The 23,828-nt window shown below is 45.8% G+C and overlaps 2 protein-coding genes across 3 annotated transcripts; one reads left to right on the top strand and one right to left on the bottom strand.

The window, feature by feature from the left end:
- Positions 1-5,511: 5,511 nt before the first annotated feature.
- LOC100348441 (olfactory receptor 7A10-like) lies at positions 5,512-6,468 on the bottom strand. The gene has a single exon (XM_070059328.2). The coding sequence runs from the start codon at positions 6,445-6,447 to the stop codon at positions 5,512-5,514; it is 936 nt and encodes a 311-aa protein (XP_069915429.1). The 5' UTR covers positions 6,448-6,468.
- An 8,692-nt stretch (positions 6,469-15,160) lies between these two features.
- LOC100342667 (olfactory receptor 7A10-like) lies at positions 15,161-18,824 on the top strand. Of its 2 annotated transcripts, XM_089316022.1 has the most exons (2): positions 15,161-15,173; positions 17,905-18,824. In XM_089316022.1, the coding sequence occupies exons 1-2, from the start codon at positions 15,161-15,163 to the stop codon at positions 18,822-18,824; spliced, it is 933 nt and encodes a 310-aa protein (XP_089172148.1). The 2 variants fall into 2 exon arrangements, with proteins under 2 accessions (XP_089172148.1, XP_002722133.3); XM_002722087.3 differs by lacking the exon at positions 15,161-15,173 and having other exon boundaries at positions 17,895-18,824.
- Positions 18,825-23,828: the final 5,004 nt, after the last annotated feature.

Below are 23,828 nucleotides of genomic sequence, written 5' to 3'. Positions count from 1 at the left end.
AGCAAGCAAGCACCCCCAGCTGTCTTTCAGGCATGGGCTAAGCTGGTGAAGAGCTCCACTGACCTTGAGAAAATTCTCTGCTTCCATTTCCTCTTCCCCCTGACCTTGGCAGTGCCTGGTGGGCTCTCGGGCTCACCAGGATGGGACAACTAAGAGAATGGTTTTTGTGTGGAAGCTCCAGTTCCTCCCTGGATGGTAGATGATGGAGGCTGAAGCTCTGTCCCAGATGAAGCCGCAAGAAGAAGAGAAGCATCAGTCCCTGAGCCGGACTCAGGACTCTGAAAGCAAAAGCCAGGTCCTTCTAGACCGAGGTTGTGCAAGCTGAGGGATAGAGGCAGAGGAGAGATTTACCGCTCCCTGCACCTGCTCCTTAGGCACCTCCCTCCCTGCTATTCTGACCTATAAGCTCCTGATATATCTGAGGACACTGGACTGGACATGAAACTATTTCTTCTTGCAAGTGGTTCCCCAGAGACCAGGTTGGCAGGCAGGGGAGTCCTCTGTCTCCACACCAAGTGCTGTCACTAAGTCCCTCGACAGAAAATCCTTGTTAGTAGTGACATGGAGATGCTGGAGATATTATCAGTTACCCTCACCAGAGCTTATGAATGAGCTTAGGGCTTTCTAAGAATGGTCTGATTGGTTCATACTGAATCTGTTATATGAGTTATTACTGTTATCATCTTGATTGTTGAAGCCAAGCTCAGAGGGTGATGTGACCTGCCCAGCAGGATCTAGAAGTAAGAGTCAGTGCCTTCTTGTAGTGTCAGGGTCTTCCTGTTCTCAACCAAAGTTCTCCACTGCAGAGGACTACACCCTGGGAATATTTGCAATTGGATGATGCCCCTGAACTTCTTTTTTTTAACTTTTATTTAATGAATATAGATTTCCAAAGTACAGCTTATGGACTACATTGGCTTCCCCCCCCCCAATGACTTCCCTCCCACCCACAACCCTCCCCTTTCCTGCTCTCTCTCCCCTTACATTCATATCAAGATTCATTTTCAATTTTTTATACATATACAGAAGATCAGTTTGGTATACATTAAGTAAAGATTTCAACAGTTTGCACCCACATAGAAACGCAAAGTGAAAAATACTGTTTGAGTACTCGTTATAGCATTAAATCACAATGCACAGCACATTAAGGACAGAGATCCTACATGAGGAGTAAGTGCACAGTGACTCCTGTTGTTGACTTTACAAATTGACACTCCTGTTTATGGCATCAGTAATCTCCCTATGCTCCAGTCATGAGTTTCCAAGGCTATGGGAGCCTTTTGAGTTCTCCGACTCTTATCTTATTTAGACAAGGTTATAGTCAAAGTGGAAGTTCTCTCCTCCCTTCAGAGAAAGGTACCTCCTTCTTTGAAGACCTGTGCTTTCCACTGGGATCTCACTCACAGAGATCTTTCATTTAGGTCCTTTTTTTGCCTGAGTGTCTTGGCTTTCCATGCCTGAAATACTCTCATGGGCTTTTCAGCTGGATCCGAATGCCTTTAGGGCTGATTCTGAGGCCAGAGTGCTGTTTAGGACATCTACCATTCTATGAGTCTGCTATGTATCTCACTTCCCATGTTGGATCGCTCTCCCCTTTATTTATTCTATCAGTTAGTATTAGCAGATGCCCCTGAACTTCTATAAAGCTCAGGATGGCACCCAGTGCACTTGAGTGCTATGCCCCAGATGTCAACTTTCAGATGACAAGAAAATCTATTTTACACCAGCCATTCCAATTCCAATGGGCACACAGAGAATCAACGATGCAAGTTCAAATGTGATTTCTGCTTTATAGCTTTCTTTTGGATTTAGAAAATCTGGGTGTCTTTTAACATGTCATAGCATACTAGTTTTGAATGTACTATACAAAAATTGTGAAGCAGTACACAGAGTTCCCATGTCCGTCCCACTGATTTTTTGTCTGAATGACATCTACAAATGTAAATAGCTGAATTATGGAGTTTGTCAAAATTCGTGAGCCACACAGAGCTCCTTTATTCTGTTTCATCAAAACTCCCTCCACCATTCTTGCTTCCTCCCCTCCCAGCATCCACCAATCAGCCTTTTGGGTTCAGAATCAGTTTTTTTAGCTATCACACAGAAAGCAGAACTGGAAGGCACACACCAGAAGAAATTCTGTAAAACCACCTAAAACATATCAACCAACCCTCAACCAATGATGAAATCCCTTGCTCCTGGACAACACAGACTGTGTGACCATCACAATGAGATCTTACTGCATCACGGTGCTGTCAATGGTAAGAAATCTTTCCTCCTTTCTTTAAAGTTGTTTCAAGGCTTAGCCATCGCAAGACACCTACACTTCTTTTTCACTTCTTTTTTTTAACTTTTATTTAATGAATATAAATTTCCAAAGTACAGAATATTGATTACAATGGCTTCCCCCCAATAACATCCCTCCAACCCGCAACCCTTCCCTTTCCCACTCCCTCTCCCCTTCCATTCATATCAAGATTCATTTTTTATTCTCTTTATATACAGAAGATCAGTTTAGCATACATTAAGTAGAGATTTCAACAGTTTGCTCCCACACAGAAACATAAAGTGAAAAATACTGTTTGAGTACTAGTTATAGCATTAGATCTCAATGTACAGCACACTAAGGACAAAGATCCTACATGAGGAGTAAGTGCACAGTGACTCCTGTTGTTGACTTAACAAATTGACACTCTTGTTTATGGCATCAGTAATCACCCTAGGCTCTTGTCATGAGTTGCCAAGGCTATGGAAGCCCCCTGAGTTCACTGACTCTGATCATTTTTAGACAAGGCCATGGTCAAAGTGGAAGTTCTCTCCTCCCTTCAGAGAAAGGTACCTCCTTCTTTGATGACCCATTCTTTCCACTGGGATCTCACTCACAGAGATCTTTCATTTAGGTTTTTTTTCCCCCAGAGTGTCTTGGCTTTCCATGCTTTTCAGCCGGATCCACATGCCTTAAGGGCTGATTATGAGGCCAGAGTGCTATTAGGACATTAGCCATTCTAAGGGTCTGCTGTGTATCTCACTTCCCATGTTGGATCATTCTCTCCCTTTTTGATTCTATCAGCTAGTATTTGCAGACGCTAGTCTTGTTTATGTGATCCCTTTGGTTCTTAGTCCTATCATTACAATCAATTGTGAACAGAAATTGATCACTGGGACTAGTGAGATGGCATTGGTACATGCCACCTCGATGGGACACCTACACTTCTGACTTTGTCTCCTCATGGAGACACTACGCGGAGATGATTTAAGGAGCAGGTAAGTTGGTGGCGACAAAGACGCTCGGTGTTTGCCAGTGATGAACGCTGACTCTGCAGAGCCCAATATGAAGAAAAGAGCAGGATCCTACAGGAGAAGCCCACTCAGTCACCACTTATACAGCACACTGGCATGGGGAAGTCGACCTCGTCTGGAGAAGTTCAGGGGAGAAATATACAAGAAGGATGGCAACAAAAGAGATCCCTGGAGGTCTTTGGTTTTGTTCTACTCTCAAATAATACAAGTGGGGGCCAGTGCTGGGGTATAGTGGGTTAAGCTGCTATATGCCATGCCAGCATCCCATATGGGTGCAGGTTTGAGTCGGCTGCTCCTCATCTGATCCACCCTTCTGCAAATGCCCCCTGTGAAATCAATGGAAGATGGCTCACGTTCTTTGGCCCCTGCACTGGTGTTGGAGATCCAGTAGAAGCTCCTGGCACCTGGCATTGGATCAGGCGAGCTCTGGACATCATGGCCATTTGGGGAGTGAACCAGTGGACGGAAGACCTCTCTTTCACTCTCTCTCTCTCTCTCTCTCTCTCTCTAATTGTGCCTTTCAAATAGATAAATAAATCTTGAAAAAAAGTTTAAAATTATACAAGTGGCTTTAGATATCAAATACAGATGTCCATAGGAGCAGAATGAATATGCCTTTCTTTATATAAAAACAGCTGTTTAATCAGCATGATGGATTTGATTAAGGAGAAGTTTTCCTAGCTGAACAATTCCAGTAGCCTGGGAGGAGAGGGCCAGACCAGCTCCTGCTGCTTCCCTGCAGGTACACACTAAACAATTCAGGATGAGAGCCCCTGGTAACAGACACTGATCAACAATCACAGGATCTGTGTCACCATAAACACAGTCTAGAAAGGGACTAACATTAACCACTGCCTTTGTTCCTTGAAAAGACACACAAATACCCAGTAGACTGCAAGCCCCCCGGGCTAGGTCTCTCTTTCTCCCAGGCCCTTGGATCCTACTGTCTAGAGCTTCGCTTGTTCTTACTTTAAAAAAAAAAAAACTTCACCTGTTCTCTCATGGCCGTGTCCAGTCTCATAAATCAACAACACCGGGACACGAACCCAGACTCATCTCACCCATTTTCCTGCAACATAATGAGCTGCATAGAAATTCTAGACACAGGAGTATTGCCAGGGGCTGTCACTGTGGCACAGTAGGCTAAGCCTCCACCTGCAGTGCCAGCATCACATATGGGTGCTGGTTCGAGTCCCAGCTCCTTCATTCCTCATCCAGCTCCCTGTTGATGCACGTGGGAAAGTAGTGGAGGATGGCCCAGGTGCTTGGACCCTGCACCCATGTGGGAGACCTGGATAGACCTCCTGGCTCCTGGCTTTTACCTGGCCCAACACTAGCTGTTGGGCCATCTGGGAATGAACCAGTAGATGCCAATCTGTGTGTGTGTGTGTGCGTGTGTGTGTGTCTCCCCCGCTCATTCTCCCCCACCCCATAATTCTGACTTTCAAATACATTTTAAAAACTTAAAAAAAAATAAGAGTGCTTCCAAAAGGACATGAGGGTGGATCTAAAAGTTATTTCACAATAAAATTAGCTAATTTTAAAAAAAAGAGGATTCATTTATATTTTTGAAAGCCTGAGTTACAAAGGAGAGATAGAGAGGGAGAGAGAGAGAGAGAGAGAGAGAGAGAGAGAAAGAAAGAAAGGGAGAGACATCTTCCATCTGCTGGTTCACTTCCAAGATGGCCAAAATGGCTGGGGCTGGGCCAGGCCAAAGCCAGGAGGCAGGAGCTTCTTCCAGGTCTCCCAAGTGGGTGCAGGGGCCCAAACACTTGGGCCATAATTCTGCTGCTTTCCCAGGCCATGGCAGAGAGCTGGATCAGAAATGGAGCAGCCGGGACATGAACCGGTGCCCATATGGGATGCTGGCACTGCAGACGGCAACTTTACCTACTACACCTCAATGCTGGCCCCATGAGTTCATATTTTCCTTGAAAATGTTTAAGTCTCTTTTATTTCTAATAAAATGTTGTTATGGAAATGAGAAAAGAAAATGGAAAAGACTCTATCTCTTGACATCCACAGATATCAGCACTGTTGTAACAACCTGAGTCTCACAGTCCCTACACAGAGAAAGTAAAAGAGACAGAAAACACCAGAAAGCATGGAAGAAGCAAGTGCCAGTTCTACCATCTGATCAATGAGTCAGGACTTCTGGCCAGGAGACTTGGAGCCGCATGTTCATGGGCACTTTCTCATCACCACAGCACTGGGTCATTTAATTGTCTCACACCTCAAGAGTCTCTCCAGAGCCCTCTTCATGTCTGTGTTCCTCAGGCTGTAGATGAAGGGGTTCAGCATGGGGGTGACCACCGTGTACATCACAGAGGCTGTGGCAGTGGAGGCTGAGCTGGGGGCAGAATGAGCACTGAGGTACACACCTGTGATTGTGCAATAAAACAAGGAGACGACAGAGAGGTGAGAGGCACAGGTGGAGACTGCTTTATACTTCCCCTGAGCTGAGGAGATGGCACGGATGGAGGAGACGATCCTAGAGTAGGAATAAAGGATCCCAGCCAGGGGACCCCCACCAAGCAGCATAACTGTAACATAGATGACTACATCGTTAAGGAAGGTGTCAGAGCAGGCAGTGTGAACCAACTGGTTAAGTTCACAGAAGAAATGGGGGATTTCCAGGTGTGTGCAGAAGGACAGCCGCAGCACCAGGAGGCTGTGTAACAAGCCATGCAGGACAGTGATGATCCAGCACACCAGGACCAGCTGCACACAGAGCCTGGGGTTCATGATGACCGTGTAGTGCAGGGGATGACAGATGGCCATGAACCTATCATAGGCCATTACAGCCAGGAGAAAGTCATCCAACCCTGTGAAGAGTATGAAGAAGAACATCTGGGTGATGCAGCCTGCATAGCTGATGGCTTTGCTCTGCGTCTGGATGTTCACCAGCATCTTGGGAACGGTGGTGGAGGTGAAGCAGACGTCCACCAAGGACAGGTTGGAGAGGAAGAAGTACATGGGCGTGTGGAGGTGGGGGTCTGAGAGGATGGCCAGGATGATGAGCAGGTTCCCAGCCACAGTGACCAGGTACATGGAGAGGAAGAGCCCACATATGAGGGGCTGCAATGCTGGGTCCTCTGAGAATCCCAGGAGAAGGAATTCTGCAAGGTGTGTTTTGTTGCCTTGTTTCATGTGTTGGAGGTCACTACCAGGAAAGAAAAAAACAAGTTGATTTATGTTCATAACAATAGGCATCGCAAACACTATGGACATGCGGTGATTTGCATATTGTGTTCAAGAATCTGCATTCTGCCTTTGTGCATGAATTTGTTTTCAGGGCTCTCAGACCCAACAACGATCTCAAAAGTTTTTGGGATAGTGAGTTAAGCCACCATGTGTACCGCCGGCATCCCATATAGGTACCAGTTCGAGTCCCACCAGCTGCTCCACCTCCAATCCAGGTCTCTGTAAATGAACCAGGGAAAGCAGTGGAAGATGGCTCAAGAGCTCGGGCCCCTGCACCCTCATAGGAGACCTGGATGGGGCTCCTGACTCCTGGTTTCAGCCTGGCTCAGCTCCAGCCTTCGCAGCCATTTGTGAAGGAAACTAGCACTGGCAGATCCTTCTCTCTGTCTCTCCCGCTGTCTCTCAATCTTCAACTCTGCCTTTCAAATAATTAAAATGAATTTTAAAATGTTTGTGACTCCCAGATGAAGGGGCTGGAGGGTTCCCTTCTGCTTGTGGGACAAGGCACAAACTGCCCTCAGCTGCGGCTGCACCTGCTACCGGGTGTCAGGTGTGGATTTTCCACCTGTGGCCTCAGATCAGGGCTCAACACCATGGATCTGGGAGTACTTAGGGTGTCGCCATTCAGGAAAATTTATCTGCAGGAAGGTGCAAAGGGATGAGGAGCATTATTTCCTATGTGTGACAGAGACAACTGGCACCAAGGGGACATTTGGAAACAGCTCAAGTAGGGAGGACTCAGAAGACATCATGAAGTCCTTTCAGGAGAATTTTCTGTGCAAAGACCTGAGGAAGCTGTGTGTATCAGAAGATTGAGGGGAAAGGAATGAGCAAGGGGTGGGTAATGAGATGCAGACAGGGAGGGGTGTGGAGGGAGCCAGAGATCTCCCTGCTACGGTGTGGACTGCAAGGTGCAGGGATCCCTCATCCTTTTTCTGTACCTTCCATTCCTCTCCTGCTGTGTTAATTTCATTGTGCATCATCCTATGGGATGATGGAGATCCACTCTTGAGTGCCATGTCTGCGTTGACAGCCTGGTCTGTATCGAGGGAGTCCCCTGGGAATCTCCTCATGGGAGCCCAGGAAGCCCTGAGCTGGGCCTGGCTCTCTCTGCCCACAGGACACACACCCACCTGGACAAGCTCCCTGCCTCTGGGGCTGTGCCATCTCTGTGTCTTTCCAGCTTAGGCATCTTAATATTGAGCATGGATACAACACAGCTGGCAAAATCAGATTTGTGCCTCTCCCCAAAAAAAGTGGATGCTTCAAAGAGTTTGTGTAAATGCATTTATAATATTTTATTTTAGTGCAAAATATAAAGTATATTTATACCTTTGTCATGGCCCGTGTTTGCCATATATTTTATGAATACCCCTTGTATTTAGAAATACTGCAAATAAAATCAGATCCATAATACCCCCTGTACAGTAGGATTGAAGTAGACTGGGTTTTTTTTTTTTTTTGAGTGCTGTAACTTAAATTTTTTGCACTAATTTTTAAAAATTTTGATAAGCACATTTAATTATACGTATTTCTAGGGAGCCCATATCAAAATTCAAAGACATCATCAAACTCTAGGAAATAAGGCTATCAAGGAAGGTTTTTTTAATAATGGGAAGAAAAAATAGATTTTTAATAAATTAAATATATAAGAAAACTAAAAAAGTAATAAAATGATGAAAAGGAGGAGTGTGTTGTTATGGTTCTGAGAAGAGTTCTGAGGATTCAAATATGCTTGTGTAGATAAAGTGATCTTCCATCAAAGAGAGAAAAACAATGCCCCCGAAATGACAACAGAGATAATCTGGCTTTTCCAGAATGTTCTAATCACAAAAGGCTAAGAGAAACTGTTAGTGGAGATAGGTGAGCTGGGCTCTTGTCTGCATGCAAGAAAGAATTCGGACATGAGACAGAGCAGTGGTCAGCAAGGTAGCAAAGTTTATTGTGGCGGGGCATCTGTCAGAACGAGTGGGGCAGAATCAGAGAGATGACGTCCAGTCACCCAGACTGGGGAAGGCAAGATGATGTGGTTAAATGGAGAGAACGCACCTGGGAGGCCAGACGGGCGGCTCAGCAGAGAGCTCAGTGCTAAGTGTGCATTCTGTATTCAGGATGGGGCTTATAAGGGGAAGGGGTCCAGTTCTTCCCCTCCTCCTCCTCCTGCTCCTCCTCCTCCTCCTCCTCCTTCTGCTCCAAGCAAAACAAAGCATCTGCAGAAGCTCACCTTGGAAGCAGCCCAGGATTTCACACTGCAAAGTCCTGCCCAGACCTGATAACCTTCCAGGTGGTCAAAGGCTTGCTGAGTGTGAATTGGGTGAAATTCCTCCCAAGGTTTCATCACTCACTGGGGAGCCCCCTGGCACCGGGCAGAGAAGCCTCCCCTAGGGCGCCTGCCTTGGAGGAAGGAGGTAAAGGTTTATTGCTCAGTGTTACCAGGCCAGGTAGCCCATTTGGTGCTGGGGAGAGAGGATTGTCCTGAGGAGCTTTCCTTGGAGGGAGGGCTGAGACCACCTGGAAGGTTATCAGGTCTGGGCAGGACTTTGCAGCGTGAAATCCTGGGCTGCTTCCAAGGTGAGCTTCTGCAGATGCTCTGTTTTCCTTGGGCTCTCACACACCACAGACTAATTTCTGACGTCCTACCTAACAGACCCATAAGGATATCAAGTTACAGGAATACTTTTATGTGAAAAACTGACTCAATCCTCAGTTTACAGAATCACTTTCTAGATTTACAAACAGTGACAATCAACTGATGTTTGAAAACAGAAAAATTACAGGATCACATCTCCCCCTAAAACTGACTAGGAGGATCGTCTGAAACATTTATGAGAAATGCAACTAAAGATAAGTTAATTTGTGGGCATGGATTTTGCAGAATATGCATTTGCATAAAATTTGGATGACCTCTGTGAAGTATGCAACAGAAAATTTTTTGGATCAAGGATTTAAAAATATTTTTGCACCATAAAAAACCTGATTGTTTAATTCCATTTTTCTATCAACTTTGAAGCAGAACTTAATGAGAGAAAAAATGTAGTAAGAAATGCAAGTCCCGTATGCCCCCCTTAAACACCAAGATGGGGAGGGGGTGCCGAGTCTGCAGGTGCCACCCCAGGAGCAGGAGATGTCATCTGCCCTCCTGTAACCCACTTTGAGGTGTAACCATTAAAATGCTGTTTGTCACATCCCTCTGCACCTAACTCTCCTTCTCTACTCCCCCAACTTCCAAAATTCACTGGGACTCGTCCTCTCTTTTTTTTTATTTTTGACAGGCAGAGTGGACAGTGAGAGAGAGAGACAGAGAGAAAGGTCTTCCTTTTGCTGTTGGTTCACCCTCCAATGGCCGCCACAGCCAGCGTGCTGTGGCCAGCACACCACGCTGATCCGATGGCAGGAGCCAGGTACTTATCCTGGTCTCCCATGGGGTGCAGGGCCCAAGCACTTGGGCCATCCTCCACTGCACTCCCTGGCCACAGCAGAGAGCTGGCCTGAAAGAGGGGAAACCGGGACAGAATCCGGCTCCCCGAACGGGACTAGAACCCGGTGTGCCGGTGCCGCAAGGTGGAGGATTAGCCTAGTGAGCTGCAGCGCCGGCCCTGACTTGTCCTCTCTTATCCTGGTACTGCAGGTCTCCCATGGCCTCTGAGAACTGTGTCCCCTCCCTTACCACCACGTCTTCCTCTGCAGTGAGCATTGTCCTGGGCAACCCAGCATGCATGTGAGCTTTGCACGCCCCACAAAAGCCCTTTGTGAATTAAGCAAATGGGCCGATGCCCACCCACAGGCATCTCCCAGGTCTGGGATAAGTTTGTGTGGCTCTCACTGACCTGAAGTAAACTCTCTCCACCTGCATTGCCTCTGATGCAGCTTGCAGGGGTCTGGGCGGTTCTCATGGGGACTTTGAGAGGCAGGTCTCTGTGCGGAATCCCAGATTCCTTCCCGGATGGTGGTGGGTGCTGGAGATGGGAGCTCCGTCCCCAACAAGGAGGCAGGAAGGAGGGAAGCATCGGTCCCCGAGCCACAGTCTGACCTCCAAATGCAACAACCAGGCTCTGTCCATGCAGGTTGTACACTCTGAGAGAGGTATTTACAGCTCCCTGCACCTGCTCATTAGCATCTCCCTGCCTGCTCACCCTGACCTCCAGACACCTGATGTCCCTGGAGGACACTGGCCTGGATGCAGAGAAATGTTTCCTGCTGGGGGCTCCCAAGAGATGGCATTAGAAGTCAGCATACTCCTGTCTACAGCCCCAGGCACTGCTTGATCAATGAGTGTAGGGTGAAATAAAACTGAATACTTCCAGTACCAAGATGGAGAAAGGAGACAAGGAAACCAACCACATCCCATAGCACACCATGTGCTAGCAGTCACTGTGAAGACAAATGAAGCATTTACACGCTTCCAGAGAAGGAAACGATTCTGGCCTGTGTTGTGTGGCAAGTAGAGTTAACGAGAGTGCATTGCCCAGCTCACCATAGCTAGAGGTGAGGACTTCCTTCATAAAGAAATGGTGAAAGTTTAGGGGTGGGTATTCTAGCTACTCTGATGGGATCATCCCACGGCATGTACAAGAAGCAAAACATCACACTGTGAACCATTCATGTGGTTGGCTTCTTCTAGACAACTGTTAAGTGCCAATCAAATACAAAACCATGGGCAGGAGTTGGGTTGAGTGTTGAAGAAACTGATGAAGGTTCCTGTATCCCACATCCGTGTGGCAGGGTCTGACTCCCAGCTCTGGCTCCTGACTCCAGCTTCCTGGTCGTGCAGATCTAGGCAAGAAACAGTAATGGCTCCAGTGCTTGGATTCCTGATACCTATGTGGAAGACCAAGATGGAGTTCCATTTCTAGCTCTGGCCTGGCCCAGTTCCAGATGTTGTAGGCATTTGGAGAGTGAACCAACAGACCAAATCTCTATCTATCTATCTATCTATCTATCTATCTATCTATCTATCTCTTTCTCTCTTCCATCACTCTCTCCTTTTCCATCTCCCTCTTCTTTCCTTTCCTCTATGCCTTTCAAATAAATAAAAGCTATGAAACAAAACCAGGCAGACATGCAGGTGTAGGGGCCAGCGCTGCGGTGTAGCAGGTAAAGCCACTGCCTGCAGTGCCAGCATGTCATATGGGCACTGGTTCATGTCCTGGCTGCTCCACTTCCAATTCAGCTCTCTGCAATGGCCTGGGAAAGCAGTAGAAGATGGCCCAAGTCCTTAGGTCCCTGCACCTGCATGGAAGACCTAGAAGCCAAGCTCCTGGTCCCTGGCTTCAGATCAGCCCAGCTCCAGACATGGCAGCCATTTGGGGAGTGAACTAGTGGATGGAAGACCATTCCATCTATCTCTCCCTTTCTCTGTAACTCTGCTTTTCAAGTAAATAAAAAAATGCAGGTGTAAGGAGAGTGTGAAGCAAGTGGTTTTTCTTTTTAGTGGGTGACTCCACAGGATCACAGACGATGGCATTTGCACAGAGATCTCAAGGCAGACAAGGCTTGGGAGCCTCAGAATTATCTTCAGAAGTGTGGTCCTTGTGAGGAAAGCACCAGAGCCAAGGCCCTGAGGTTGGAAGCTCTGTTATAAAACAGGCGCCAAATGCATCGAGGGCAAAGGAGCAAAAGGGAAAATGGAGAGGCGGCAGCAGGGGGCGCTGTCAAGAGAAGCTGCCCTCCTGTGACTGTGAAGCTGCAGACGTATGGAGACTTCACCCGTGCTCTGCGCCTCCTGCACGTGGCTGATTCGGCTGAGAAGGCGTCCTGCGGATGGAGACGAATCTCCCATTGGGCATCGTCTGCGATTCGAGTTCTGGTCTCTGTATCCTAAGAGTCAACTTGGATGATAAGACCTGGAGAAGACCCAAGGTAATCAGAGCTCTTGCTGCAAGGGGGCAGGACCCCAGTGGAAACACACAGTGCACCCTCACCTCCGGGCTGCGTCACCAGCTGGAGCCTCATACTCCCAGCCACACCACGCAGGCCAGGAGCGGACCCAGCACAAGCTGTTGACGCCAGAATATTCTGTCCTAAGGAAAACACAAATGGAGCACACATTCTCACTTCTTAAACCTCCTTATAAAGATATTCACTTAGTTTGCATTCCATTTCATTATAGCCAGATTATATTCTGTGTTTAAAGGGACCGACAAGTGTGTTTTGGGGGCAGGTGTTGTGGCATAGCCGGTAAATTTGAAGCCTGCAATGCCACCATCTCATATAGGCGCTGGTTCAAGAACAGGCTACTCCACTTCTGATCCAGCTCCCTGCTGATGCACCTGAGAAAGCAGTGGAGGATGGACCAAGTGCTTGGGTCCCTGACACTGATATGGGAGTCCTGGGAGGAATTTCTGGCTCCTGGCTCATGGTTTCAGCCTACCCAGCCCTGACATCATGGACATTTGGGGAGTAAACCAGCTGATGGAAGAGCTCTTTCTGTGTCTCCCTCTCTCTTTGTCAATCTGCCTGTCATGTAAAATAGTTTTTTTTTTTAAATAATGTTTTGTGTGATTTGTTACATGGAAAGCTCTACATGCAAGTCCTCTCATCTTCAAATCCATCTTCACAGCATCTTCTGATCTTTCTCTGAGTCCAACACTTGTGCCTCCCTCTTCAAATTTAGAGAAACATCGTGTTCACTAGTCCATCCTGGATAATGCAGAATGATCTTTTTACTTATTAACAACCTAAATCTTCCCACTCCCACTCTATACCATGGCAGCTTACATGTTCAAAAATTTGAAGATTATAAAGGCATTTTTTAAATTATTATTTGTACCTACCACATGTCTTTTACCAAAGTGCAGTATTTTTTTTGCTGTCACTCCATTCTCTAAGTGAGAGAATGCATTTTATTTCCCATTACATTCTTAATAGAGCATATGCAAAATATCCTACACATGATTTCAAATGGAATCACTGGCTTCTCCCATATTCACATATAAAGGGAGGCTCTCCATCATCAACAACACCTTGGAGCTCGTTATAGACAAGAGAACATTGGGGTCCAATGTTACCATACAGCGGGCTAAGCCACTGCTTGTGACACCTGCATCCCATATTGGAGTTGCAGTGTGAGTTACAGCTGCTCCATTTCTGATCCAGTTTCCTGCTAATGTACCTTGAAAGGCAGCGCAGGATGGCCCAAGTGTTTGGGTACCTGCCACCCACCAAGGAGACCAGGATAGAGTTCCTGACCTCTGGCTCCAGCCTGCCCCAATTCAACTATTGCAGGCATTTGGGGAGTGATCCAGGAAATGGAAAATTTCCCCCTGACTCTTACTCTCTGTCACTCTGCCAGTCAACTAAATACATGAATAAATCTTTATGAAAAGGAGATGAGAGGGTGTTGAACATCCAACACAAAGGAATGACCCATGTCTGAGGTGGCACAGGTGTCAGTTACCCTTACCTGAGCATCTCACATTGGATACTTGATTGAAAAGCCACACAGTGTCCCCTACATATGCATGGCTGCCATGTGTCAATTAAAGACACACACAAGAATAAGAAATTCGAAAAAAGTTCCATTGTGTTTATGCTTCAGTTTGAATCCCTGCTGGTTTCTGGCCATGATGATGTGGAGTTTCTTGTCTGCAGTAGTCTTTCTCATCGCTCACTGTCAACATTTGGGACAGAACACACACACACACACACACACACACACACGTGTTCAGGGAGCTGCCCTGTGCATTACAGGAGTGTGGGGTCATTCTTCTCATTGCCCAGTATTCCAAGGTCACCATCGCTGCTGAGAAGCCAGGGGTCTTGGTTGAGAACTGGCAGCCCCTGACAGATTCCATCAAGGGAGCCTCCCTCATGTTTCTAGCAGGGAGCTGATGCCTCTGTCATCCTGAGCCCTATTTCTGCAATCACCATTCCAAGAGTAGAACCTGATACACTTCCTACAAGGAGCTGAGCTCCAGTTATGGCAAAACAGACTATCTCAACATAGCACGGATGATAAAGCTTTCTTGGGCAGGGATGAAATGACAGCTGGCCAGCGGGGACATAGTGGGAGCTTCCTGGATTGTGACAAACATTTTGTGGAGCCCAGAGCACAAACCCAAGAAATGCAGTGTTCGATCTGTTTTTAAGGAGAGATTTTCCAGTGCTTTCAGGTCTGTGTCTCTTCTACAAAGCCATGCTTTGAACATCCCATGGACCTAGTGCAGACAGGTGCCTCTGTCATGGGCTATGGAGAAAGACACCTTTGCAGCAGGTTAGACCTGGGGGAGTTAGACCAGGAAACAGAAATAGGAGCAGGGTTCACCTGACTTCTAACCTGATCTCCCAGGAACAACCTGCCAGCATCACTTCTGTCCAGGTCAGTGTCCCACAGGGAACTCAGATGCTGAAGGTCTGGGTATGAGGCAGGGAGGGGCCTAATAAGCAGGTTCAGGGAGCTGTAAATACCTCCTCTGCTGCTGTCCCTCAGACTGTGCAACCCTGGTCTAGAAGGAGCCTGGTTGTTGCTTTCAGAGTCCTGAGTCTGGCTCAGGGACCCATGCGTCCCTCCTTCCTGCTGTCTTGTCTGGAACAGAGCTTCAGTTTCCATCATCCACCACCCAGGGAAGAATTTGGGCTTCCATACTGAGACCATCCTCTCAGAGATTCCATGCAGGTGAGCCCGAGAGCCTGGCCTACACAGCAGGAGGAGTCCAAAGAAATGGAAGCAGAGAGTGTTTGCCTAAGGTCAAACATTTATCCCCCATTTAGAGGAGATACTGAGAGACACTGAGTTCATTTGCTTGCACTTTGTTTGTTGAATTTGTTTATTCTGATGCTAGAAAGGTAATGAACTATTAGGCTATGCAGGGCAGGGGCATGGCTGGTGGCGAAATGCTGGTGTGGGAATGTCAAGTCTAAGACCGACTGAGAAAATAAATTGCTTAAAGAAGAATAGAATGGCGTCCAAGAAAAGCTGTCTTTAAATGACTTAGAGGAGGGGAAATGACATGGTCCTGGGGCAGCATCACCAGACTCAACCATCACTCTCCCCAATTTTGTTTTTTTAAGGTTCATTTACTGTTTTATATATTTCTTTAATTTTTATTAATTGAAAGAATACATTTCATGTATTTCATTCTTGAGAGCCAGAGTTGCAGAGAGACAAAGAGATATTCTGAGAGAGAGAGATTTTTCCACTTGCCAATTCACTCCCCAAATGACCACGGCAGCCAGGGCTGAGCCAGGCTGAATCCAGGAGCCAGGAACTCCATCTGGGCTTCACACATGGACGCTGGGGCCATGGACCTGAGCCACGTTCTGTGGCTTTTCCAGGCCCATTAGCAGGGAGCTTGGACCAGAAGCAGAGCAGCAAGAATAGGAACCTGCATCCAAATGGGACACCAGCATTGCAAGAAGCACCTTAGGCTGCTGCACCATCGTGCCAGCTGCGAGAGGTTATTTTAAAGGGGAACACGTTTGGAGGCTTCCCTGTTGGTGAGAAAGGAGCAGATAAGGGCAATGCATGCACACATGACCCTGCAGTAGGAGCTCCTGAGACACGCACACTTCTCAGTGTCTTCCCTTACACCAAGCACTCCCTTGGAATGTGTCTGATGAATCATTAAAAGAGGAAAGGAAGTTAAAGGGGTCTACTTTGCTGTCTGTCTACTTTGTTATCTGTGAGATGGATGCACTCACGGCTTTCTCAGCTGCTTCCTCGCTGGCCAATTCTGTGCTGCCCAGTCTCTGCCCTTTATTTTTAAGCATCCAAGTCTATTTTATTCTTGTCCTTTGTAGACTCATTCATGCAAAGAATGGACTTTTCCTCACAGCCTTTCTGTTGCTACTGATTGTATTTACATGCATATCAGTATACTTCAAAGGGTTTCTAGAAAAAGGGAACTCAAGGATGATGCTACTGTGGTGCAAAAATAGATTTGAAATCCAGAGCTCAGCAAAGTTATCCATGTTTACAAGCGGTCTCCAATGTGTGAAACATGTGTCATGTGCAAAAGCTGTGTGCCAAAGTAAATGTATCTTCATTTCCACTTTTATGACTGTTCTGTTTCTTTAAAAGATTTTACTTACGTTAGTAAAATCCAAAATTCTCAGGTGTACAGCCTAAGGAATGTTTCTGTGTGTAGACAACCATGTAGGCACAGCTGTAACAGAGGATAAACACACTCTGACTTCAATAACTGTGGACTAATTTCACTCATTCGCATAAGGCTTCTTTCCTTCAACATAATGTTTTTGAGATTCACACTCATTTCATGAACGTTTTGAAGGAGCCTTGTAGCTATATTAAGATAGAGAGGTTGCAACAGTTTGCAAGCTTTCTATTCCAAGTATCAGTCTCTTTGGTTTATTCAAATTCCTTGCCTTTAAGTCTTGTTAGTCACTCTGATAACTTTGCATTGCTAAGTTGTTTTTAGACTTGTTGTCAAAACCACTGCTCCTCTTAGTTTCATGTGATTAGATCACTAACTACAAGTCACAGCTGCTCCTGTCCTCATTTGAAACACACGGTCGTTCACCATTTCACTAAGATTGCTTTATCTTCTAGAAGCCAACCTGAAGGCACGTACATCTATACAAGATGAAATCAGAGCTTCCAAGCCTCCTACCTCTCAGCTGAAAAGACTTCATGGTGTCATTCTCTTTCCAAGTGTCTGTCAGTTCGCTGGTGCATTAATGACTTTTTTTTACCATGAAAATACATTTTTTTAAAAAAGTTTTCAGGTATTATACACAAAAGCAAACAAGTTTATCTTAAAAAATATCAAGTATCACATCCATAGCCTATTCCTAATTATAATTATTTCTTAAAGCAACATTTGTCTTTGTTTACAAATACAGCAGCAGGTGATAAACCTAACATCTCCAAACAGATTCTTACACTTCATAATACAAATGTATATGTCTCAAATCACATTTTAGGCAATTTAACTTAAAATGCATAGACAATTACATACATTAAATTTGTTAAGTCAATGAAAAATCACAAGACTTCTGTAATGTCATTTCTAGACTACGAGCCTCTTAAGGACAGGATTCTCTTTCATCTGTATTTCTGGCATCTGGTGTAGCACCTAATGACTATTTTCAATGTCACTGAGTTATCACTCTTGTTCTATTTTAATTTTTTGTGTACTGTGTCTTTTGTTTCATTGGTCAGTCTGGGATTAACATTCAATGATCTGGACATTAGTCCCTAATTCATGCTGACTGCAGCTTTTTCTTCCATGAGCAACAAGGAGACACAGCCAGGGTTAGGGTCCTGCAGATACAGGGGATGATCTTCTTCCCAGCCCCTCAGGAACCCCCTGCTAATGTTGGATCTTGGTTTCCCTCGTGTCCCCTTCAATTCTCTCATCCTCTCTTCCTCTAGCACTCTCTCTCTTTCTCTCTCTCATGTTATTTGTCTCTTTCCTAGCAGTGACTTGTACCACATGCAACCAGACAACGAAACTCAACCTTCAGAATTCCTTCTCCTGGGATTCTCAGAGGACCCAGCACTGCAGCCCCTCATATTTGGGCTCTTCCTCTCCATGTACCTGGTCACTGTGGCTGGGAACCTGCTCATCATCCTGGCCATCCTCTCAGACCCCCACCTCCACACGCCCATGTACTTCTTCCTCTCCAACCTGTCCTTGGTGGACATCTGCTTCACCTCCACCACCATCCCCAAGATGCTGGTGAACATCCAGACGCAGAGCAAAGCCATCAGCTATGCAGGCTGCATCACCCAGATGTTCTTCTTCCTGCTTTTTGCAGGGCTGGACAACTTTCTCCTGGCCGTGATGGCCTATGACAGGTTTGTGGCCATCTGTCACCCCCTGCACTACATGGCCATCATGAACCCCAGGCTCTGTATGCAGCTGGTCCTGATGTCCTGGATCATCAGTGTCCTGCATGCCTTGTTGCACAGCCTAATGGTGCTGCAGCTGTCTTTCTGTGCAAACCTGGAAATCCCCCACTTCTTCTGTGAGCTGAGTCAGGTGATCCACACCTCCTGTTCTGACACTTTTCTTAATGATGTGTTGCTATTTCTTGCAGCAATGCTCCTTGGTGGAGGTCCCCTGGCTGGGATCCTGTACTCCTACTCTAAGATCACCTCCTCCATCTATGCAATCTCCTCAGCTCAGGGGAAGCAAAAAGCATTCTCCACCTGTGCCTCTCACCTCTCTGTCGTCTCCTTATTTTATGGCACGAGCTTAGGTGTGTACCTCAGTGCTGGTGCAGCCCCCAGCTCAGCCTCCACTGCCACAGCCTCTGTGATGTACACGGTGGTCACCCCCATGCTGAACCCCTTCATCTACAGCCTGAGGAACACAGACATCAAAAGAGCTTTGAAAGGAATCTTTGCCCAGAAACTATAAAGTAGTCCATTGAGATGGGGCTGAAGATGTGTCTATGACTGCAGGGCCCCGAGCTCCAGAGCCACACACTGAGAAGATTTACCAGATGTGGAAGTAGAACGTGCTTATCCCATTCACTGCAGTGTTTTTCTTTCTTTTCTTTCTTTTTTAAGTCAACTGTTGTGTCAAAAAGGACTCATCCATTACACTTTATGTTACCTGTGACATCTAACAAAAACGTCTTATGTCACTTTCCTTTCCCCCAGTTTTATTACCAACTTTGTCAAGTAAGCAAAAGAGCTTCAGACTTTTCATGGAAACATGGAAGCAAGAGAAGAGTTAGTTTCTGTGCTAAGCAACTTGGAAATTCATGTGTGGTTCTTATACCACACTAGCCCATGAACTGTGTGAAGTATTGAACATTTCCACATGCCTTATGCTACAATGTGTATGTATCTTTTAGGAATGATTTCATGTCAAATAACATGTATAATGTTCAATAGTCTCCTTTTTAACTTCATAGTTTTTTGAGATAACATATGTTTATTTTACATTGCAAAGACTTCATGTTCTATGCTAATTCTGTGTACACCTATGCTTGGCAATTAAATCCAATCATATAATTTTTAGGATTTTATTTATTTGAGAAATAAAGTTATAGACAGAGGGAGAGACAAAGAGAAAGGACTTCCATCTACTGGTTCATTCCACAAATGGATGCAATGGCCAGAGCTGGGCTGATCTGAAGCCAGGAGCCAGGAGCTCCCTCTGGATCTCCAACATGGTTACGGGGGCCCAAGCACTTGGACCGTCTTTCACTGCTTTCCCCAGCCATAGCAGAGATCTGGATCAGAAGTGGAGCATCCAGGACACAAACTAGCACCCATATGGGATGCCAGCACCACAGGCAGAGGCTTAGCCTACTATGTCACAGTGCCAGCTCCTATTTATATGATTTTAAAGTAGAACGAATCCTCAAAGCAAACTTTACTTTTTTGTCCCTGCTATTCCTGAAAATACTCTTCCCCAATCACCACCTCTGGACCATGCAGATGATAGCACTAGTGAAGCGTGTAAACTGAGTCTCTACTACTCCAATGTATTCCGCCACTGTCTTATAACCAGGTAGAATCTCCAAGGAAAGACAAATGGCAATATAGATTGCTTTGACATGGGTGATAGTCAGAGACAACCTTCAATTTAGGAAGCAAGGTTTTCAATCATAGGTGTTATCATAAAGCAATGATATTTTTTAAACTTTTATTTAGTAAATATAAATTTCCAAAGTACAGTTTATGGATTACAATGGCTTTCTCTCCCCCATAACTTCCCTCTCACCCACATCCCTCCCATCTCCCACTCCCTCTCCCCTTCCATTCACATCAAGATTCATTTTCAATTGTCTTTATATACAGAAGATCGATTTAGTATATATTAAGTAAAGATTTCATCAGTTTGCACCCACACAGAAACACAAAGTGTAAAATACTGTTTCAGTACTAGTTATAGCATTAATTCACATTGGAAAACACATTAAGGACAGATGTACCACATGAGGAGTAAGTACACAGTGACTCCTGTTGTTGACTTAACAATTTGACACTCTTGTTTATGGCATCAGTAATCTCCCTAGGCTTTTGTCATGAGTTGCCAAGGCTATGGAAGCCTTTTGAGTTCGCCGACTTTGACCTTATTTATACAAGGCCATAGTCAAAGTGGAAGTTTTCTCCTCCCTTCAGAGAAAGGTACCTCCTTCTTTGATGGCCCGTTCTTTCTACTGGGATCTCACTCACAGAGATCTTTCATTTAGGTCCTCTTATTTTTTTCATACTTGCCCCAAATGGTGGAGTTAGAAATGTGCCAGGGGATTCCAATACAATCCCATCAAAGTGGCATGTATCAATGCCATCTCACTAGTCCGAGTGATCAATTTCAGTTCACAATTGATCACACTGATAGGTCTAAGAGTCAAAGGGATCACACAAACAGGACTAATGTCTGCTAATACTAACTGATAGAATAAAAAAGGGAGAGAACGATCCAACATGGGAAACAGGATACACAGCAGACTCATAGAATGGCAGATGTCCTAAACAGCACTCTGGCCTCAGAATCAGCCCTTAAGGCATTCAGATCTGGCTGAAGAGCCCATGAGAGTATTTTAGGCATGGAAAGCCAAGACACTCTGGCAAAAAAAAAGAGAGAGAGCAATGATATTTCATTGTCAGGTGCACAAGGGCATATGACAGGGTGTGGTCATCAACCAGGTGAAGGGGGTCTGATTGTTGGGTGAAGGCTTGGTTGCTTTTATGTTTTGCTTCATTGAATTGACACCTTGCCTGCACTAAAGGAAGCATTGCTCCTTTTTCTGCAGTAGGAACATCCAAGGGAATGGTGTGAATGGACGTCAACACTATCCACTCCACTCCATTTCTCCTTCATTCCCAGGAATCTCTCCAGCGAGGACTTTCAGAGACCTTGAACCACCATCCATCACATGCATCAGGGTCACACATCTTCTTGTTCAAAGGCACATGCTCTGTCAATGCTTCTGACTCCCTAGAGGGCAGCTTCAACATGCTGACTTGGGAAACACCAGATGTGAAGTGAACTTGAACAGCAATTACACGTCAATGTTGTCTCCCAATATGCGAACCAATGCCAAAAACAAGATGCATCAGATGATTGCCATCTCTTTCTGTTCCATCCCCTCGGGTTATTGTACACATTAGGCTTTCTTGAAAATAAACCATCCTGAAATAAAGTCATTTAATAAAACAACTCTTTATAGAGTAGAACAGGGCTATAGGGAGTTGCTATGAAGCTCAGCTTCTACTGATTCTGCACTTGACTGTGAGATTCTCTGTCATCACTCTGAGGCTCATCCATGATTCTATGTGTAGCTATAGTGGTTTTCTCTCAGCCTTTCTGTCCTGGGACTGTTGTGGGCCAGGTTGGGCCTGAATCTCCAGTCCAGACACCTGCCTTTTATTGAGAGAAGAATTCTAAGTGCAGGCACAAACACGACGTGCATGCAGTGTGATAAGTTTTATTTGTGGAGTAAGAAGAAGGCACAGGGACATGAGCACCTTATTAAGGGAGAGTAGGCCAGGAAGTGTAGAGAGTGGGCCATGCCAGTCTTCCCTTGGTGTGAGAGCCCCCTCCCCTCCACCGGAATGAGCTTTGTAATGGGGAGTGGTTACATAGTATTGCCCCCAGGTCCCAGGTAAGGGGAGAGGCCATCTTGTTGACAGGTGGGTTGATTGGATTACATGGGAGTGGGGGAGGTGTGGCTTCCAGCTCATGAACTTCATCTATCTCCCTGACTTTTCCCACATCAGGGTGCCACCTGTTCCTCCGGCCTGGGTGAGACCTGTGCCATTTGCTGTGAAATTCTCATACAGGTGTCAATGCCTGTGAGCTACCTGGAACCTCCATGATTGAGCTAAATTCACATCTTTTTGGTACATACATTCAGATATTTCCTTATAATGCCCATGTGCACATCACTTTAACATCTCTGTCAAAACAAATCACCCTACACATGATTTAGGAGAAATAAATTGGTGCTCTTACAAGTCCAGGGCTCAGAAGCATGGAGTGGGTTCTCCTTGGGCCAAAAGGACAGAGTATCTCAGCATGCATTGCTTCTGGGGGTTCCACAGTGAAACCCATTTCCTCTCCTATTCCAGCTCTTGGTGACCAAGTGCAGTCCTGGGTTCTCTGCCCATCTTTGAGGCCAGTAGGGCAGCACCAACCAGTCTCTCCCCAAGTCCAAGTCTGTACCTTCCTCTTCCAGGTCTACAGAACAACTGTGATCACACCAGTCCCTCCTGGATAATCTAGAATCATCTTTTCATTGATCAGTAACTTAAATCTACCACTAGTACACCATCTGCCATGGAAGCTAACACATTCACACCACACTCAATTTAAAGAACAATATAATGGTGTTTTTAGGGAGCATTTATTTTGCCTATTTATTTACTTATTTATTTATTTTGAGAGGCATAATGAACAGTGAGAGAGAGAGACAGAGAGAAAGGTCTTCCTTTGCCATTGGTTCACCCTCCAATGGCCACTGTGGCCAGTGCACCGCGCTGATCCAAAGCCAGGAGCCAGGTGCTTCTCCTGGTCTCCCATGGGGTGCAGGGCCCAAACACTTGGGCCATCCTCCACTGCACTCCCGGGCCATAGCAGAGAGCTGGCCTGGAAGAGGGGCAACCGGGACAGAATCTGGCGCCCCAACGGGGACTAGAACCTGGTGTGCCAGCGCTGCAGGCAGAGGATTAGCCTATTGAGCCATGGCACCAGCCTATTTTGCCTACTTTTTAGATATGCAGTGTTTGATATCACCTGGAGCACATTGGTAAAACAGACCAACGCAGCATTTGTCACAGCTCTGCAGTGAGTGAATGCATTTTTTTCTTCAAAATTTTATGCAAAGACATTCTTCTGGTGCAGTCCTGAAATTACCTATACTTGACATCAAGGGCAGATCACAGCCTGGATCTACAATCCCTTAAGAGACCAGGATGTACATCAACAACGCCATATGAGGATTTAGTAGAAGTGAGAGGATGTTGGATAATCCCAACACACACCAAAAAATGATAACTGTCTGACATAATACATAAGTCATTTTCTTTATCAGAGCCTTGCATGTTAGGTATGAGTATTGAAATGCCGCACTGTGCCAAACTAAATATATATTTACTGTGTTTCAAGTAAACTAAAAATGTTGGGGCAAAGGGTTTTCTAGTGGTTAAGATCCAGTTCAGATGCCAACATCTCATATCGGAATGCTTGGATTAGAGTCCAGGCTTTCACTGCTGACTCCAGCTTCCTCATGATGTAGACCCTAGGGGACAGCAGTGATAGCCCAAGTAATTGAGTTCCAGCCTCCTCCATGAGGTTCTGGCTTTAGTCTTCACACTGCCAAGCCACTGAGGGCATCAATGGGTGAAGAAGCAGATCTAAGTGTGTCCTCTCTTATAAATAAATCATGAAAACCATAACAATTAA

The sequence above is a fragment of the Oryctolagus cuniculus genome, chromosome 16, assembly GCF_051225735.1.
Source record: "Oryctolagus cuniculus isolate XC-2025 breed Fujian yellow rabbit chromosome 16, ASM5122573v1, whole genome shotgun sequence".
NCBI classification, from domain to species: Eukaryota; Metazoa; Chordata; class Mammalia; order Lagomorpha; family Leporidae; genus Oryctolagus; species Oryctolagus cuniculus.
This window is presented reverse-complemented; position numbering and strand designations above follow the sequence as displayed.

Excerpts from the sequence above, each read along its gene's own strand:
- LOC100348441 (XM_070059328.2), bottom strand. The coding sequence starts at position 6,447 with ATGAAACAAGGCAACAAAACACACCTTGCAGAATTCCTTCTCCTGGGA.